This window comes from Ranitomeya imitator, chromosome 2, assembly GCF_032444005.1.
Source record: "Ranitomeya imitator isolate aRanImi1 chromosome 2, aRanImi1.pri, whole genome shotgun sequence".
In the NCBI taxonomy this organism is placed as follows: domain Eukaryota; kingdom Metazoa; phylum Chordata; class Amphibia; order Anura; family Dendrobatidae; genus Ranitomeya; species Ranitomeya imitator.
In genome coordinates, this window is record NC_091283.1 from 572,348,830 (window position 1) to 572,368,953 (window position 20,124).

Sequence of the window (20,124 nt, forward strand, 5' to 3'; positions counted from 1 at the left end):
TTTTCTGGTTGAGCTTACTGATGTCTATGCAGCTAGAAAAAAAAAAAACAGCTGGTATCAAAAATGTATTAGTGGTTACAATATACTACAGGGTGGGCCATTTATATGGATGCACCTAAATAAAATGGGAATGGTTGGTGATATCAACTTTCTGTTTGTGGCACATTAGTATATGGGAGGGGGAAAACTTTTCAAGATGGGCGCCATTTTCAAGTTGGCACTCCCATATACTAATGTGCCACAAACAGGAAGTTGATATCACCAACTATTCCCATTTTATTTAGGTGTATCCATATAAATGGCCCACCCTGTACAATGCCAAATCAGATCTGATCTATGCACACATTACAGAAACAACCTCATTGAGATATGAAGCAAAATCATGCAACAAATCTCATGGAAGGAGCACTGCATTCTCAAATGCATTGCTAACCAAGGCATTCATCAGTTCTTTGCATAGCCAAGTGTCTGTGGCACAAATGAAAAACGGTGAAGAGCTTTATCACTTCATTCTCCAGATTCTATATGATTCACTGATGAGATGGGAAAAGGAGTTTTACTAAAATTCCTTTTTCCAGGACGTCCCCCTGACAGCACATTGGAGGACGTCCTCCTCCTCCTTGCAGGGACAGGAAAAACAACACGAGAGGTTAAAAGGTCCCAATCCGCCCCCTTTCCTTTAGTGTTTTTCCTGTCCCTGCATGGAGGGACACACGAGGGAAGCAGCGCTGCACAGCGCGGAAACTTACCAGTCCGGAGGGCTCGGGGGATCGTGTGGCTAGGCCAATACCCTTCCCCCGCAACATTAGCCTGAGGCAGAAACTTCCCGGTGGGGAGTCCCTCTGCCCAGAGACCAGTCGAGCGGACGGGCTCTTGGGTAGAACCGCTTCCTCCTGGTGGGGGGCTCTCGGTTCAGGCGCCAGGTGAGAAGAGGCGCCGCATGGAGGAGAATCCGGCGCCAGCAGCAGGCACAGCGTGCGTTCCAGTGTGGAACGCGGAAGTAAGAATTCATATACCTGAGGGAGCTTCCAGTGACATCGCAGGGTAAGGTGACGTCATATCCGGGGGGCGGAATCTCGGCGTGCGTTCCACCTCGTGGAACGCGGAAGTGCACGTCTTTTAAAGGCGCAAAACCAGAGTTGCCGCAGATATTCATCCAGCATTCCTTCCTGTGTGAAGGAAGGTGGAGGCGCCAGATTTGAATTCTTGGGAGGTATCTCGGTTGCAGGACACAGGATTATCGTGGGGTCCGTGCTAGCCAGGCTGTTACAAATGCCGGAAACGAAGGGTGAGTGCAGCAGAAGCTGCTATATCCCTTATTTGATTAAGAGATCACACATTTATCCTGTGTATCTCTCAACAGAAAATATGGAGGCCAGAAATGAGGAGACGGGGTAAGTGCGCAGAGTACATACATACGCCCGCACACACACTGAGCAGTTCTTATTCTTATGTTTAGGATAAAGAGTCCACTCAGACACCCCTCCCTCAGACAAAAAAGTCTGGCAAGGTGTTGGCAAAATCTAAGAGGTGCTCCATATGTAATAATACAAGAAAGCTCTCTGCAGCTCTTGTATTACTAAGATTGTCAGAGATGAACAACCGGCGGTGTTATCGGAGATGAGTCTAATCCGGGAGGAGGTCCAAAATTCTTTGGCCTCAATGTCTCAACGGGATCTGTCCAGTCCGGCTCGTAAGAGACAAAGAAGTGATCCAGACCAAGAGGATCAGGATGGTTCCTCGGAAGCAGAATCGGAATTTAGAGGTTCAGACCAGGAAGAAGGAGAGTTGCCACTGGAAGAGCAGGAGCAAGGAAGAAAGTATTACTTTCCAGTGGAAGACACGGAAGAGCTGGTTCAAGCAGTAAGAAGTACTATGCAGATAAAGGAAGAACCACGTCCAAGATCTAGACAAGATCAGATGTTTGGAGGTCTCACATATCAGGAACAGTGTTCCCAGTGAGCGAACACATTCGTCGGATGATATCACAGGAATGGAAAAATGCGGAACGTAGATTGGTGATGTCCCGAGAGTTTAAAAACAGTCTACCATTTGATCCAGAAGAGATCAAGACTTGGGAGGAAATTCCTAAAGTAGATGTTCCCATAGCCAAGGTTGCAAAAAAGACATCCATTCCTTTTGAGGATTCATCTAGCCTCAAGGATGCAATGGACCGCAAGGCGGATATCCTTTTACGTCAAGCCTGGGAGACCTCAGGAGCTCTAATAAAGACTAACATCGCAGCCACGTCAGTAGCAAGGTCCATGTTCCTGTGGATGGGACAATTGGAAGAACATTTAATTAATAAAACCCCGCGGGCAGATTTAATTGCTTCCCTGCCCATCATAAAGTCAGCCACGGCCTTCACGGCGGACACTTCAGCTGAGTCCGTTAGATTTGCAGCTAGAAATAGCTTTGTCTAATGCAACCCGCAGGGCTATTTGGCTTAGATCTTGGTCGGGGGATAATGCATCTAAAAATAAGTTGTGTGCCATTCCATTCACAGGCTCCAGAATATTCGGTCAGGCTTTAGATGACATTTTAGAATCTGCATCAGATAGTAAAAAAGGGTTCCCCGAGGATAAACCTAGGAAATTCCAGCCCTTTCGGAAAAGACCTTCAAGGGTTCCTACGCTCAGAACAGAAGGGGAAGAAGTTCCCTTTTTGCTTCAAGCTTTAAACCAATGAGACAATGATGCCATAGGTATAGGCGGGAGACTAAGCCTCTTTCTAAAACACTGGAGTCGGATCTCAGACAACAGTTATGTCCTCAAAATAATTTCAGAGGGTTACAGAATAGAGCTGATATCCCGCGTACCACAAAGGTGTATTGCACCAACAGTGGTAGCTACAAACTCCCCAATGTTCGCAGACCTGCAAAATCTGTTCGGGTTCCCTCTCCAGAAATAGGCACAGGTCACTATCCTCTTTTTTTGATTCCAAAATCATCAGGAGAAACCCGTACAATAATAAATTTAAAACCTCTGAATGTATACGTCAGGTACAAAAGATTCAGAATGGAGTCGATCAGGTCAACCATTCACCTTATAAGTAAGGATTCGGTAATGTGCACTCTCGATCTGAAGAGTGCGTATTATCAGGTTCCAATACATCCCTCATCTCAGGAGCTGCTGAGATTCTCGGTGAGATTCCCGGACCAAACCTGCCACTTCCAATTTCAATGCCTCCCATTCGGTCTAGCATCGGCCCCAAGAATTTTCACGAAATTGGTAGCAGAGGTGGTGGCTTTCCTAAGAAACCAAGGAATAACAATAATTATTATTTATTTATATAGCACTATTGATTCCATGGTGCTGTACATGAGAAGGGGTTACATACAAGTTACAGATATCACATACAGTAAACAAACTAATAATGGACTGATACAGAGGGGCGAGGACCCTGCCCTTGCGGGCTTACATTCTACAGGATTATGGGGGAGGAGACAGTAGGTTGAGGGTTGCAGGAGCTCCGGTGTTGGTGAGGCAGTAGCTTCGATAGTGATGAGGCGGCAGCGGTGTCAGTGCAAGGCTGTAGGCTTTCCTGAAGAGTTGAGTTTTCAGGTTCCGTCTGAAGGATCCGACTGTAGTTGATAGTCGGACGTGTTGGGGCAGAGAGTTCCAGAGGATGGGGGATATTCGGGAGAAGTCTTGGAGGCGATTGGATGAGGAGCGAATAAGTGTGGAGGAGAGAAGGAGGTCTTGGGAGGACCGGAGATCACGTGAGGGAAGATATCGGGAGATTAGTTCAGAGATATATGGAGGAGACAGGTTGTGGATGGCTTTGTAGGTCAATATTAGTAATTTGAACTGGATACGCTGAGGGAATGGGAGCCAGTGAAGAGATTTGCAGAGGGGGGGATGCGGAGGAGTAGCGAGGAGAGAGATGGATTAGTCGGGCAGCAGAGTTAAGGATGGACTGGAGAGGTGCAAGGGTGTTAGCAGGGAGGCCACAGAAAAGGATGTTGCAGTAGTCAAGGCGGGAGATGATGAGGGCGTGCACAAACATTTTAGTAGATTGGGGGTTGAGGAAAGGACGGATCCTGGAGATATTTTTGAGCTGGAGGCGACAGGAGGTGGAAAGAGCTTGGATGTATGGTTTGAAGGACAGGGCAGAGTCGAAGGTTACTCCGAGGCAGCGGACTTCAGGTACGGGGGAAAGCATGATGTCATTGACTGCGATAGATAGGTAAGGAAGATTTGTGGGATGGAGGAAAGATGATGAGTTCAGATTTGTCCACATTGAGTTTGAGGAAGCGAGAGAAGGAGGATATGGCTGATGGGCACTCTGGGATTCTGGACAGCAGAGCGGTGACGTCTGGGCCAGAGGGGTAGATCTGAGTGTCATCAGCATAGAGGTGGTACTGGAATCCATGGGACTTTGAGTTGTCCCAAGCCAAGTGTATAGATTGAGAAGAGTAGGGGTCCTAGAACAGAGCCTTGGGGGACTCCAACAGAGAGAGGGTGGGATGAGGAGGTAGTATGGGAGTGGGAGACGCTGAATGTGCGGTTGGAAAGGTTCGAGGCGATCCAGGATAGGGCGAGGTCTTTGATGCCAAAGGAGGAGAGGATCTGTAGTAGGAGGCAGTGGTCAACTGTGTCGAAAGCAGAGGACAGGTCTAGAAGGAGGAGTACAGCGTATTGTCCAGTAGCTTTGGCGGTAAGTAGGTCGTTAGTGACTTTGGTCAGGGCAGTCTCAGTTGAGTGATGGGGGCGGAAACCAGATTGTAGATTGTCGAACAACAAGTTAGATGAGAGGTGGGAGGAGAGTTCAGCTTTGACGTGCTGCTCCAGGAATTTGGAAGCGAATGGGAGCAGCGATATTGGGCAATAGCTGGACATAGCAGTTGGATCGAGGGTTGGCTTTTTAAGGATAGGCGTGATTGTGGCATGTTTGAACGCAGAGGGGAAGGTGCCAGTAGTGATAGGTTGAAGAGGTGGGTTAGGGATGGGATAAGTGTGGTGGTCCATACCTGGACGATTTTCTCGTAGTAGCACGAACAAAGGACATTCTGCTGCAACACAGAGATCGGGTCATAGCAGTATTGGAACAGCTAGGATGGGTGGTAAACCGAAAAAAGTCGCATCTAAGGCCCGAATCCCGGAAAATATTCCTGGCAGTACTCTTGGATTCTACAACCAGACAATCCTTCTTGCCAAAAGACAAACGGATCTCAAAGAAGATGATTTTAAAAAGTCCAGTTACTATAAGATCTGCCCTGAAAATTTTGGGGAAGATGACCGCTTGCATCCCTTGTGTCAGATGGGCTCAGGCTCACTCAAGGCCATTACAAGAACAAGTCCTCACTGTATGGGATCATTGTCGTTCGTCATTAGACAGAAAGCTACAGCTGTCAACGAATGTAAGAAGGTCGCTACGATGGTGGACTCAAGATTGCAACCTAAGAATCGGTGTTCCTTGGATCTCAACCCCTTGTGTGGTAATCACCACGGACGCAAGTCAGTGGGGATGGGGAGCACACTTGGGAGGAAGATTCTTTCAGGGCAAGTGGCCCGAAGAGATCATCGAATTACAGAGACCTATACGCAGTCTGGGAAGCTCTCAGAAGAAACCATTCTCTTCTAAAGGACAGACACGTAAAAATCCTATCAGACAACGTCACAGCAGTATCCTTTTTGAGACACCAAGGAGGTTCCAGACACGAGGCTCTTCAAGATCTAGCGCAAAGAATATTTGCTTGGTCAGAAAACACGGTCCTGTCAATAACAGCAGTGCATCTAGAAGGATCTCAAAATATTCTAGCCGTCTACCTACGCAGAAGAAAGGTTTGTCCAACAGAATGGGAATTGAATCAAAAATTTTTTCAAATACTATGCCACCGTTGGGGAGCTCCCGGGATAGGTTTGTTCGCCACAAGGAAAAATTCAAAGGTGCCTAGATTTTATTCCCTCAACCCTTCAGACATGCCGGAAGCAGTCGATGCCTTAAGTCAAACATGGAACAAACCTCTGTCTTATGCCTTTCCCCCGATAGCACTTATTCCAGTAGTGCTCAGAAAAATTCAAGAGGACCAGGCAACAGTACTGACAATTGTACCATTTTGGCCAAAGAGAAGCTGGTTCCCATTGTTGGGAGCCATGACAACGGAAAACCCTATCAAACTCGCGTTATGGAAGGATATCATTCATCAAGGGCCTGTATTACACCATGACCTGGAGAGATTACATCTATCAGCATGGATCCTGAGAGGGACATCTTGAAATCCAGAGGTCTTTCGGATGAAGTAATTACAACCATCCAGGCTAGTAGGAAGCCTGTGACCGCAGCCATCTACCAGAAAATCTGGAGGAAATTCTGTATGGAAAGTGGCAGGTCGGCTGTGGTACCGGGAGCCTTGGATATTCCTAGAGTTTTGAATTTTTTACAATCTGGCTTTAACTTGGGGCTCAGGCAGAGTACTCTTAAGGTACCGTCACACTCTGCAACTTTCCAACGATCACGACCAGCGATACGACCTGGCCGTGATCGTTGGAAAGTCCTTGTGTGGTCGACCAACGATGCCGAAGTCCCCGGGTAACCAGGGTAAACATCGGGTTACTAAGCGCAGGGCCGCACTTAGTAACCCGATGTTTACCTTGGTTACCATTGTAAATGTAAAAAAACAAAAAAAAAACACTACATACTGACATTCCGGTGTCTGTCACGTCCCCGGCGTCCGCTTCCCTGCACTCCTCCTGCATCCTGTATAAGCGCCGGCTGTAAAAATTAAGCCATCACATGGCCATATTGACCGAAAAACAAAAAAGTTATGGCTCTGGGAAGAAGGGGAGCGAAAAATGAAAACAACCGAAAAAAAGCTGGGGTTAAAGGGGTTGTCCACTACTTGGACAATCCCTTCTTAAACTAAATGTTCGACCCTATAAAATAGTAAAGCCTATACTCCCCTCCCGTGCCAGCTCCGTTCCAGTGGTGTCGGCACTCGCGGTTGCGGGGCTGTGATGCGGTGGAATGACACGTGATACCTGGCGCCCAATTAGTGCTGATGTCACTGTCTCCGCCTTCGGACAAACTGAACATGAAGAGGAAGTCCGGGATGAGCTGCAGCCTTGGCTTTTTCTTCATGTTCAGTTTGTCCGCTGATTGGGCGCTGGTGTCACATGTCATAACACTACATCCCAGCGATGGGGAGAGTGAGTGCCAACACGAGAGGTAAGTATAGGCTTTATTAGTTTATCAGGGCTGAACACTTCGTTTAAGAAAGGGTTGTCCTAGTAGTGGACAACCTCTTTAAATTACATAGAGAAATACAGCATGTAAAAGATTGTTAAAAACACGTTATATGGATGCTAGTTGAGAAAACTCACATTGTTTTTCGCATGTCTCTCTAGTCCTCAGTGGCGTTACTAGAGTCTGATGTGCTAAGATGAAAGATTTGGATAGGGTTCCCCCCCATCCTGAATAAATTTATATAAACACATATATCCCTCATCCTGATATACAGCTCTGGCAAAAATTAAGAGACCACATAATAACCCTGTCATGGGCAGCCAAATCTCCAGACCTGAACCCCACTGAACACCTCTAGAATGTAATCAAGAGGATGTTGGATAGTCAAAAGCCATCAAACAAAGAAGAACTGCTTACATTTTTGCGCCAGGAGCAGTGTGAAAGACTGGTGGAAAGCATGCCAAGACGCATGAAAGCTGTGATTAAAAATCATGGTTATTCCACAAAATATTGATTTCTGAACTCTTCCTGAGTTAAAACATTTATTGTTGTTTCTAAATGATTATGAACTGGTTTTCTTTGCATTATTTGAGGTCTGAAAGCACTGGGGTTTATTTTTAAATTTTGACCATTTTTCAGAAAAAAAATACAAAATGTATTGCTTGGAAATTCAGACACATGTTGTCATAAGTTTATAGAATGAAAGAACAATTTACATGTTACTCAAAAATATACCTATAAAGAAAAATCAGACAAACTGAACATTTTGCAGTGGTCTCTTAATTTTTGCCAGAGCTGTATATACATCTCCCATTCTGGTATATGTCCTTTATCATATGCCCCATCCTGGTATATATAACCCCTGTTTTGCCTGTTCTGTTCTCTTAATATATAGAAAAAAATAAACCATTATATTCACCAGGGGCATACATAGAAGTCATGGTGCTCCATAGCAGATGTATAATGCACCACCGATAGTCCTCCATATAATATACTGCACAGCCCATAGTCATCCATATAGTATAATGCACTGCAGCCCATAGTCATCCATGTACTAGTATAGCCCCTGATTTTAAATAAACACTCCCCTTCCCTTTGTTCCCCTGCCACGCAGCATCCTCTTGTGAAGCCAGCAGCTGACTTCAGAGTGCGACGGGACTGTACGACATCACTGCCAAGTGCCCGGTCACATGCATGCCGTCAGCTGCTGGCCTGATTGGCTGGCCGTGTGCATTGTTCACACACAGACCTGATGTGTCTGTGCACTGCAATACACCTAAACTGGATGTGAGTCAGAGGACACACATCCAGTTGAAGTTTCTGTTGGCATCAGCGGGCCCCTGACCCGCCGGGCCTGGTCGCAGTGGAAACCGTGGTTGTCACACCACTGCTTTTCCTACTTTTCTGGATCAACATCAGACCGATTTTCTCCTGGTGGTAGAAGCTTGCACCCCTGGTTCCTGGCTCTCCCAATGAAGCGCCCGAGAAATTCCCTATAATAACTATTGCTGAAAATCTGCACTACAAAATCTGCCACAGAAATACTGTACACATTCTGCACATTTTTAAATCGCATTATATTGCACTATACTTTGCTGCAGATTCCACAGAGGAAATTCACCAACAATGGAAAAGGCTGGAAAGTTCTTAGTAGGCTTCACCCAGTGACAAGTTCCCATTCAGAAGTGAAAGAAAGTACATGTATTCTACTTCTTCACTTTGTGTAAAACAAAAGAAATGACAACTTAAGAACAAACAAAAGCTTTATTAAACATGCATGCTCAAGGGTTAAAGTGACAGTCGCACATTAGATCTGTACTTGGTGACAACATGTGCACACAACAAATATTACAGTACTTCTCAGTCTTACAATGGGAGGACTTCGGGGATTTATAGAGTCCATGTTGGAGACGTCCGTCTGTTTAATTCTCTACAGTACAATCATCTGGATAAAAAGGAGGGTGTAAAATAAAGATTGCGTTTTCTTCCTTTTGCGGTACAGCAGAGACTGGAATGTTTCTCACTTAAGGATAGAGGCTGTCCTCCTTTCATGAAACCTTGTTCTTCTTGCGCAGTTTGATTTGAAAAAAAAAACAAACAAACGTTTTACTCTACGTCGAATCGCCGCTGTTGCTGCAGTCTGGCATCGATAGCATGGCGGCCAAACCGTGAACTCTTAGCAGAATGTATTGTCTACGGTGGCAGAGCTGCTGAGCTCACTAGTTGGCTGTCTGTGATGTCAGACTAGTGGCCAATGCCAGACACCGCAAGCAGAGACTCACTGGTGGACCTGGGGATGGTGAGTTAGGCAACAGTTCTATATATACACACAAACACACAGCAAACTGCACCTGGGGAGCAAGATTTCTTGAAAAGGGACAACCCTTTAAAACAAATATGACAGATGTCTCTTACTCAATGGTTTTACTGCACAAAATACTCTAGGTGCCTAAACTGTAGACAGAAGCAAGGAGCATAAATCTATATTTGGGATCTCACGCTGGATAGGTTCGTTAAGTGAAATGCTGAATCCCCTTCGGATTTAACATAGAAATTAAACGTTCTCCCCATGTACAGGGTGGAGCGCGGTAATTTGCTTTTTTGCACTGCATGCTGTGGCGGCACTGTCGGTCGAAGAGAGGGGAGAGTGGGTGTGGCTTGCAGTGGCTGATGGGAGATTTGTATTCCTCTGCCTTTCAGTTGCCATCATGCAGTGGACACGTGAGGAGAGGTCATTTTGTGTTGAAGCGTATTTTTCAAATGCCCACTCGATCATTGCAGTGCAGCGTGCTTTTCGTTTACAATTCGCTGTTCCTCCACGCGGACGTGTTCCTGGACGGCAATCAATTGTAAATTGGGTGAATGCATTCAGAACAGCAGGGAATGTGTCATGTGTACGAAGGGGACCTGAGAGAAGGATTACAACACCACAAAACATCGAGAGAGTTAGAGCAGCAGTACTGCAATCTCCGAAACGCTCTGCTCGGAAGCAATCATTTGCTCTTGGCATTTCAAGACGTTCTCTCCACCGGATTCTTCATGATGAACTGAATTTTCACCCGTATAAAATGTGCGTGGTCCAACATTTGTCAGCATGGGACTATTTGACACGGCGGACCTCTTGTGAAGACATGTTAGCAACGATACCCCGTGACGCAATTGTGTTTTTTTCTGATGAGGCACATTTTCACCTCAGTGGGTGTGTAAACAAACAAAATATGCGTTACTGGAGTGAAACAAACCCCAGAGAAGTTCACGAGAGACCTCTGCATTCGGACTGCGTCACTGTGTGGTGCGCCATATCACGAGTAGGCATCATTGGTCCTTACTTTTTTCAGGATAATGGTCGTGCCATAACTGTGAACTCCGAACGGTACTTGTCTATGATACAGGATTATTTTCAGCCGGCTCTTGAGGCAATGGAACTAGAGGATACATGGTTCCAACAGGATGGTGCCACTGCACACACAGCGAGGGTTACCATGAATTGTTTGAGGCAAATGTTTCCTGGATGGCTTATCTCTTTGAGGGGAGATGTGAACTGGCCAGCACGCTCACCAGATTTAGCCCCATGCGATTTTTTCCTTTGGGGTTACCTGAAGTCTAAGGTGTATATCAACCGTCCCAACACCTTGGAAGACCTAAGGAACAATATTGAAGCTGAAATTGGCAGAATACCAGTGGACATGCTTGTTAGAGTTCATGAAAACTTCAGAAAACGTATGCGGCAGTGTGTGGATAGCAAAGGTCGACATTTGCCAGATACACTATTTAAAACCATGTAATTTAAAAATTCCATTACTGTTCAGTATAATTAAAATATAAAATAAATTTTTCTAATGATCATAATTTTTTTATTTAATTCCCAAATCAGCAAATTACCGCGCTCCACCCTGTATTTGAAATAGATGAGCGGTCAACCTACTGACCTTAATCTCTTATGGCACTGTCTAAAGGTGATCTTTCCTGATGACACTACTCTTAGGCAGTGTTAACATGACTGTGCTACTATTCTACTTTATCATTTACAACAGACAAATGGAATTAGGGTCCTGGGCCCTCCAGTTTCATATAGAAGCACATCGGCCCCATTGATCTATATGGGAGCTGTCTAGTTTCTATTTTAGAAGGGGTTTTGTTTTGTTTTTTAGGAAAAAAAGTCCTACATGCAGAACTTTTTCTTACCTACTAAAAATACATGGAAATAGACCCCATGTAAGCCCCCCTGCTTCTGATTGAAACAGAATTGGCATCCTGTGCATTCCCATTTGTCTGTTCTACATGGAACAGTAAAACGGACAGGTGAACATAGCCTAAATTAGGACGCCTGTACCAGGCAGGGGAGTGCAGCAGGGCGCAAGTCCGCTAAGCACTAACTACTGGCTGACTGTTCAAAAACGCCAGTCTCTTAAGTTCTGTGCAATACGGAAGATGTGATCCTTTTCCAGCCCCTCGTAAGAGCAAAGCCTTGGTGCGGTGAAGCCCACTGGTACAGAGACAGTATAGCGTATGAGGGAGCCATTGGGCAGTGTAAGCATGCAGCCGACAAGTGATTGGATTGGGCATGCTGGCAGGCTAATCATTGCTGCACCCTGCATGAGGGCAGGGAAATCTTGTTCACGATCGTTCTTCCCCATACAGTTGTTGTCCACTAAATGAGCGAGTGTGTAAATCGGCCTTTATTGGGCATATTTATGTATTACAGCCGCATTCTTTTGCACAATTCCAGTTTCTACTATAAGATTCGAGACTTTTTTTTGTGGATGATGCAAATAAATGGATCAAACAAGGTTTAAAAATCCAAATAACAGAATTCTTCCAGCTAAAGACAATCTTTGGTCCCTGGGAAGTACATTGTCACTGGCTGTACATGTTGCTTGTTTTGCACTTGTACTATTAGCTGACCATTAATCTATGGAAGAGATGGGGGGAGGTAGGGGATTTTCTGTATTGATCTGGACACAACTGTAGTTTGTTTCTATAATAAATAAGCTTAATACTGTATACAGAAAAAAATACAAACCATCTGAAAACCTAGCCCTAATCTCTCCAGCAGATGTTTACAGGACACAGGTTCAGGTGGGGGTCTCATAAACAGAAGTATGATAATGAATGCAGTAAACGAATGAGAGCCTTAATGGTTAATGAAGGCATCCATTGGGGAAATCGGAATAAAGTGCTGAAGGGTCCCCGTTACTTGCTGCATCGAGTCTTGTAAACAACCTGAATTCTGAAGCAACGTCACCTCACATTCAGTATCACAGTCTGAATTAAAAAAAAAATATATAGAAATCTCTGGTCATAACTTTCCCCACTGATTGGAGTCTGGGAATTGGTCCACTTCCCCCACCTCAGTGCTGCACTCCTCTCCGAGCGCAAAGGACAGTTTATACCTGAGCCGCACTTTATCCTGCAAGAAAAAGAAATACAAAATGTGATTATAAAAAATGCCTGTCTGACCAGAAGGTTCTCCAAGCAGAGGAGTTATATGAATGCAATATTCAAAATGTAACAAGAGTCTGTCAGCAGAAAATGACTGTTCAAACCAAGCACAGACTCCTGGTGCATCCTAGGTATTACCATACCGAACCACAAGTTCAGCAAACCTTCCCAATTACCGTACTTATTTCGCACATATTGCTGCCCTTCTCTTTTAGGATTGACAGCACATATTTTACACCAGATCGGTGGAAAGTTTCACTTATCTGTTTGGCCATGGTAAGGGTGCACCAAGTGCCTGTGCCTAATTTGAACAGTAATCTTGCACTGACAGATTCTCTTTAGGGTACAAGTCTGCAGTCACGATGTGAATTCTCATATCATAGTCACTGCACGCTGTGAAAATTCTCCAGCGCTGGGAGTGAGTTGTCATGTGACGGTAATTATGCTATTTGCATACTTCCAGCCACATTCAGACTAGACTTGTCCGGAATCGCTGGATACATTTTCATTGAGCGAGGTCGTGCCCATCTAGTCGGCTTGTGATCGCATGTATGAAAATTACACACACATCTGCCACCAGCACGGGAGACTTATCACAGTGCACGTGATGTGAGGATTCACGGGTTTGCGGTCACAGAGTGACTACAGACTGGCAACCCCTTTAACAATAGGTCATCAATATCAAAGTAGGGGACAACCCTTTTGGAAAGGTCACAAATATCAGATTGGTGTGGTCTCCGGAACTTTACCAAACAGTTACCAGCTATTTTGGAGGCTGGATGTAATCAGCAGAACAGCACAGCTCCATACACTGCCAACATCTGGAGAGCGTCCGGCTTACCTTCAGAGGATTGGCCAGTAACATGACTTGTGTAATTGATGCTGGGGGCAAGATGGGATTGAATGCGGCCAGGTCTGTCCCAGATGCAGGCTGCAGCTTCACCTTCATTGTCTACATTTAAAGTGACAGTTACAATCATTTTCAGAAGTGTCTAGAACATTAATTATACCCCAACTTTCCCTATTGTTTAAGTCATTTATTGTTTAAGATGAGACACTTCAAGCATAGTGCTAGTATATATCATCAATGTCCAAATAGCAGAGGGAAGAAATCTCCCTTAGTAAAACTCTGATTCACCCGTATGTGTTCCGACCTGTTATTTCTCGTGAATATAAAGCATTAGAACGTAGGTACATAAGTACATCGTGGTACAGACATTGTTTACTCACCTTCGGAACGGCGGCCTGAAAAAGAATTTTTTGGATTGGCAAGGGAGCCGTATTAATCATAGAGATGATTACCACCAGGACATCGGGACGATCAGGTGGACAATCCTTAGCAAAGTGCAGCAATATACGAAAGCCATTCTTATCATAAGCCGTCAGAGGGAGAAGGGAACCTAGAACACAATTATATCAGTTAGCTTTTCTCCATTTCAAAGTTTTCAGTAAGACAATTAGAATAACCTCATATAACTGCATAAATCCATAATGGATTACAAAATAGACATAGAATCAAATATAATATCTACAAATTACATTGATCTCAATAATATCGCCTGAACATCACAAAGATTAAGGCTTGGGTTACACTGCAACGTTTTGTAGTATTACGGATTTATTTTAACTATTATGTGGCAGCTGCAGTCCCCCAACTCTATACAACTCTATGTGCTGCAGCAGTCGCTAAATCGTTCATCAGCAGTGCTACAAAAAGGCACAGTGTAGTCCAGGCCTTATACGGTTAACAAGAGCTAAAATTGGAGCCCACTCACTTCTATGCAATTCTAATGTGTATCAGGCATAATATTCCCTACTCGGTGCACCCCTAAATAACTGATAATGCTTGGTTAAGGAGGACCTTTCACCAAATTTTTCACATTGATCTGGACACACAATGGTTGCAGAGAAGAAAAACTTTTTTTTTGCCTCTGGATTGCGGTGATACTAGCAATCAAAGTATTTAGTAGCTTGTGAGTTAATTTTCATTAAGGGGTATCCGCATCTTCAAGATCCTATCCCAATATGTAGTAGATGTAATAATAATAATAATGATAATATTAGCAAATACCTCCAATTAGAAATGTAGAATTGTTAGTTTAATTCACTATGTCATTTACCCCATGTGGAGGGCATTGCAGTAGCTTAGGTATCTATGCTTACGACCACTAACAGCTAACTATCACTATATGAGTGGTCGTAACCATGGATACCTAAACTACTGCAATACCCTGCACATGGTGTAAGAGACATAGCGAATCATAAGAACTATCCTACATTTCTAATTGGAGGCATTTTCTAATAGAGGGATTTTTTGGTACTTCCCATAAAATCTCTTTCTTGAAACCTTCATTGGGGAACACAGACAACCAGGGTGTATGCTGCTGCTGCTAGGAGGCTGACACTATGCAAAAAAGGAAAAGGCGTAGCTCCTCCCTGGCAGTATACACCCACCGACAGGCACCAAGCACCTCAGTTAGTGTAAAAAGCAGTAGGAGAAGCGACAGAACTCATAAAGTAAAAGTACCAACTCAACTACGGCCCCCAGGCCCCAAACACAGTACCAGAACAAACAAGTAGGGAGAGTGCTGTGTCCCCCAATGAAGGCTCCAAGAAATAGATTTTACGGTAAGTACCAAAAAATCCCTCTTTCTTTATCGCTTCATTGGGGGACACAGACAACTGGGGGACATCCAAAAGCAGTCCCAGAATAGGGTGGGTAGAAAGACTTAAGACAATGGCTCAGGTCGGCCGATGCGCAACCGCCGCCTGTAGCACCTTCCTACCAAAACCTGCATCAGACGAGGCTTGGGTATGAACCCCATAGAACCTCGTAAAAGTGTGCAAAGACGACCAGGTTGCGGCCTTGCAAACCTGTAAAGCGGAGGCCTGGTAACGAACAGCCCAAGAAGCTCCGACAGCTCTGGTGGAGTGGGCTCACACCCCCGGAGGAGGCCGTGTCTCATGAACCCGGTACGATTCTGAAATTGCCGAACGAATCCAACGCGAGATCGTGGATTTTGACGCTTGAAGGCCTTTCCGACGACCCTCGGAAACAACAAGGAGAGAATCGGATTGACAGAAGGGGACGGTTCTAGAAAGATAGACCCGAATGGCCCTGAACACATCCAGCTTGTGAAGAGACTTCTCCAAGGGATGAGCCGGAGAAGTGTAAAATGATGGAAGAACGATGTCCTCATTGATGTGGAAAACCGAGACCACCTTGGGAAGAAATTCAGGAAGCGGTCTAAGAACGACCCTACCCTGATGAAGAATCAGGAAGGGGGAACGGCAGGATAGGGCTGCCAACTCGGAGACCCTCCTAATAGATGTGATAGCAATGAGGAAGGCAACCTTCCAAGAGATAAGGGAAAAAGACACATCTTGAAGAGGCTCAAAGGGAGCGGCCTGAAGAGCACCGAGAACCAGGTTAAGGTCCCAAGGTTCCAGAAGGGAACGGAAAGGAGGGGCGAGATGCGCAACTCCCTGTAGAAATGTCTTAACCTGGGGAATGGAGGACAGGTCTCTTTGGAAGAGAATGGACAGAGCAGAGACTTGACCCTTAAGGGTACTGAGGGACAGACCCGAATCGAGACCAGACTGAAGGAAACCAAGGAAATCCAGAAGGGAAAAAGACATCGGAAACACTTCACTTGTGTCACACCACCGGAAGAAAGCCTTCCAGTACCTATGGTAGATGCGAGAAGACGCCGGCTTTCTGGATCTGATCATGGTCTGTATGACTTGCGAAGAAAGACCCGACTCCCTCAGGACCGCGGCCTCAAAAGCCATGCCGTTAAACTTAGAGACTGAGAACTCTGGTGATAGAGGGGGCCCAGCGAGAGAAGGTCTGGCCGATCCGGGAGTCTCCAAGGAGTATCCGCGAGCATGTTTACGAGCTCCGCGTACCAAGGGCGTCTTGGCCAGTCCGGTGCTATGAGTATGACCGGAATCCCCTCTAACTTGATCTTTTTTACCACCCTTGGAGTCAAGGGAACAGGTAGGGAAACTGAAACTGGGACCATGGTACTACCAGTGCGTCGTGGCCGACGGCCAGAGGGTCCCAGGCTCTGGCGACAAACTTTAGGGACTTTGTGGTTCATCCGGGACGCCATAAGGTCGACGTCCGGAGTACCCCAGCGAAGACAAATTTGGTCAAAGACTGCGGGATGGAGAGACCATTCGCCCGCTGCCAAACATTGGCGGCTGAGGAAATTGGCTGCCCAGTTTTCGACCCCCGGAATATGAACGGCTGATATGGCTGGAACGTGCCGTTCCGCCCACCGAAGGATCTTTGCCGCCTCCACCATTACTTGACCGCTGCGAGTCCTGCCCTGGTGGTTCAAGTACGCCACGGCCGTGGCATTGTCCGACTGAATGCGGACGGGGAGGCCCGTTAGAAGGGACTGCCAGTGGAGTAGCGCAAGAAAGATTACCCTGATCTCCACGAGGTTGATGGGAAGAAGAGCTTCCTGGGTGGTCCAACGGCCCTGCGCCGTGTGATGTCGGAAGACTGCTCTCCACCCGAGCAGGCTGGGATCGGTGGTGATGACCTGCCACTGAAGGGGCAGAAAGGATCTTCCTCTCAGGAGCGAGGAGGACAGAGTCCACCAGGTTAGGGACTGACGCACTTTGAGAGGAAGGCGAATGGGCTGGTCCAGGGAAGCCATGGACCGGTTCCAGGTGGATAGGAAACACTGGAGAGGGCGCATGTGGAACTGAGCGAAGGGTACAGCCTCCATGGAGGCCACCATCTTTCCCAGGAACTCCAATGCAGAACCGAAGCGAACGGGGCGCTGGGCGCTTCAGAGAACAGACCGCTTTGAGGAGAACGGTGAACTCGTCTTTCGGGAGAAAGACCCGAGCCAAGTTCGTGTCGAACTCCATGCCCAGGAAAGACAGGCGCTGGGACGGAATCAGGGAGGATTTAGCTCGGTTGATAATCCGCCGAGACGAGTCAGCGTGTCTAGAGAAACTTGGAGACTCTGAGCACAGTCTGGGAAAGACAACCCCTTGATCAACAGATCATCCAGGTAGGGGATAATGAGAATCCCCATGGATCGAAGGATGGCTATGACCGTCACCATGATCTTGGTGAAAACCCTGCGGGCAGACGCCAAGCCGAAAGGAAGGGCCGTGAATTGATAGTGATTGTCTTTGATCGCAAACCGAAGGAATCTCTGATTTCGTACACAAATGGGGACATGAAGGTACGCATCTTGAATGTCGACTGAGCAGAGAAACTCCCCGGGTTCCATGGCGGCGATCACAGACCGCAAGGATTCCATCCTGAAGTGGCGGGGTCAGACGTGGCGGTTTAGAAGCTTTAAGTCCAGTACTGGATGGAGAAAACCGTCCTTCTTTGGAACCACAAAGAGGTTCGAGTAGAATCTGGAAAAACGCATGTTGGGAGGGACGGGAACTACACCTCCGGCGGCAACCAGAGACATCATGGCCTGAAGCAAACCGGGTAAATGGGACGGTTGCTTTTGTGGACGAGAAAGAAGTGATTTTCCGGGAGGGAAGAAAATTTGATTTTGTTACCGGAGGAAATGATCTCTCTGACAAAGGCGTCGCTGACCACTGACAACCAGGCGTCCTTAAAGAAAAGAAGGCTGCCTCCCACCCTGGAAAGATTCCCAGGTGGGGGCGACCCGTCACTTAGAACGGTATCTGTTGGGACGAGATCCAGAGGACCTGGAAGGTTGACCCCTGGTCCTCCAGCTGGGGGCTGGCTTGTAAGAGGGTTTCCTGCGTTCCCCGAGGTCGCGGAATGCTCTTGTTGAGATGAGGGGTCTGAGGCTGCAAATGGGCGAAAGGGACGAAAAGTCCGAGGACCCTTTCTGCTAAAAAAGCGTTTTGGCTTGGACTGGGGGAAGGACGTGCTGTTGCCTCCAGTTGCGTCTGAGATAAATTATAATTTGGTCCAAACGAGCACCAAAAAGCCTGGAACCCTGAAATGCTAAGTTGGTGAGGGACTTTTTTGAAATAGCATCTGCATTCTATGCCTTCAGCCAAAGAATGCGGCGAATAGCAACAATGTTGCTACTTGCCCTGGCAGCACAGGCTGCTGCATCTAGAGAAGCAGTCAGAAGGTATTTGCCTGCGTGGTTAATCAGGTCTGCAGGATCAGCTAGCTCGTTAGGAGGAAGCGAAACAGACAGAGGGAAGCACCCGTTGCTTCAAAGGCTGACTTGGCCAGCGCCTCAATTTGTCTGTCCGATGTGTCCTTAAAGGACGCACCATCCAGTAAGGATAGAACCGTCTTAGAAGAAAGGCGAGAGATCGGCGGGTTCACCTTGGGGGACTCAGCCCATTTAGAAAGAAGATCGGCGCTAAAGGGATAGAGAACGTCCAGATGTTTCCTACCTGAAAAACGCTTTTCAGGGTGTTCGCAGTGCTTAGACATGGTACTCAAATTCCTCATGGTTGGGAAAGGAGCAAGAGGGACACTTTACCAGCTTAAAAGAGACGGAGGGGTCCTGGGAGGGAACCTCGTCCTGTGTCAGTTTGAGGGTTTGACAGATAGCCGAGATGAGACTATCCACGATAGCCTGCATGCTAGAAGCCTGGTCTGAATCGGAGTCAGAACCGGACTAGGAATCCACATCAGACCCAATGTCCTCCTCGGAAGAGGGGAATTGGGAGGAGAAGAGCAGCTTGAGTGCTGCGGAGGGACCCGGAGAACTGGACGAAGAGCCAGAGAGAGTCCTCTTTCTATAACAGCTGCCTGGTTTGTCTCCCTGTGGGTCGACATCAGGTGTGTGCGACTCGCCATGAGAGACGGTCGGAGCACTGGTGGCTGTGGACAGCTGTGGAAGACGTTCAAGCGCCTGGACCAGAGACTGGGAAACCTTAGTCAAATCAGATACCGACTGCGACATAGCAACGGCCCACTCTGCGGGAGGGGGAGTGCACCTATCCCGAGAGTCAGAAGCTTCCTGCAGGGCAGACATGGTAGGAGGACTGCAGGACTGGCAGAAAGGCGACGATTGGCCTACTGACCACTTTTTCTTGCAAAGAGTGCAGGCGTAATGAGTTATAGTAAGTTTGGCGAGGAAGACTCCAGAAGAGTTTGACATAAGGAGATTCTGCAGCGCTATCAATTAGAATAAGCTTAGGTGAACCTGGAGCGGTATAGGTAGTACCGAGGAGAGGAGTAGAGATAGCGCTGAAAAAAGCCTACCATACCGCAGAGCAAAGTTATCTGTGTCCCCAATGTACGATCCCTCCTGTGCATGGAGCTGCAAAAGCAGGAAGTTTCTGCAGTGAGAAAGAGGCGTGTCTAAACAGCTGATGCGCTGAAGAGAATGAGCCAAGGCTCCTGACAGGGTCGCGCAGTAAAGGGGACGTGCCTGGTTGCAAGAGCGATCCTGAGTGGAGAAAAAGAGCGCAGAGAAAGCGCACCCAAGGCGGGGGGTGTGGCCAGCCGGAGCGGTAAATATGAAAGTAAAATTCCGGGAGAAGGATCCGGTAACACAGGGGAGTGAAGAA

At 46.8% G+C, this 20,124-nt stretch overlaps 1 protein-coding gene across 2 annotated transcripts in view; it reads right to left on the reverse strand.

Annotated features, from left to right (window-relative positions):
* Positions 1-8,933: 8,933 nt before the first annotated feature.
* Positions 8,934-20,124, reverse strand: part of GGA3 (golgi associated, gamma adaptin ear containing, ARF binding protein 3) — an 80,011-nt gene continuing 68,820 nt past the window's right edge. The window contains exons 15-17 of one of the 2 annotated variants that reach the window (XM_069752168.1): positions 13,861-14,030; positions 13,472-13,582; positions 8,934-12,598 (exon numbers count right to left, since the gene is read on the reverse strand). In XM_069752168.1, coding sequence (XP_069608269.1) covers positions 12,488-12,598; positions 13,472-13,582; positions 13,861-14,030 — 392 coding nt within the window. In that variant the 3' untranslated portion in view covers positions 8,934-12,487. The remainder of the gene's footprint in view (positions 12,599-13,471; positions 13,583-13,860; positions 14,031-20,124) is intronic. The other variant, XM_069752170.1, reaches the window with a different exon arrangement.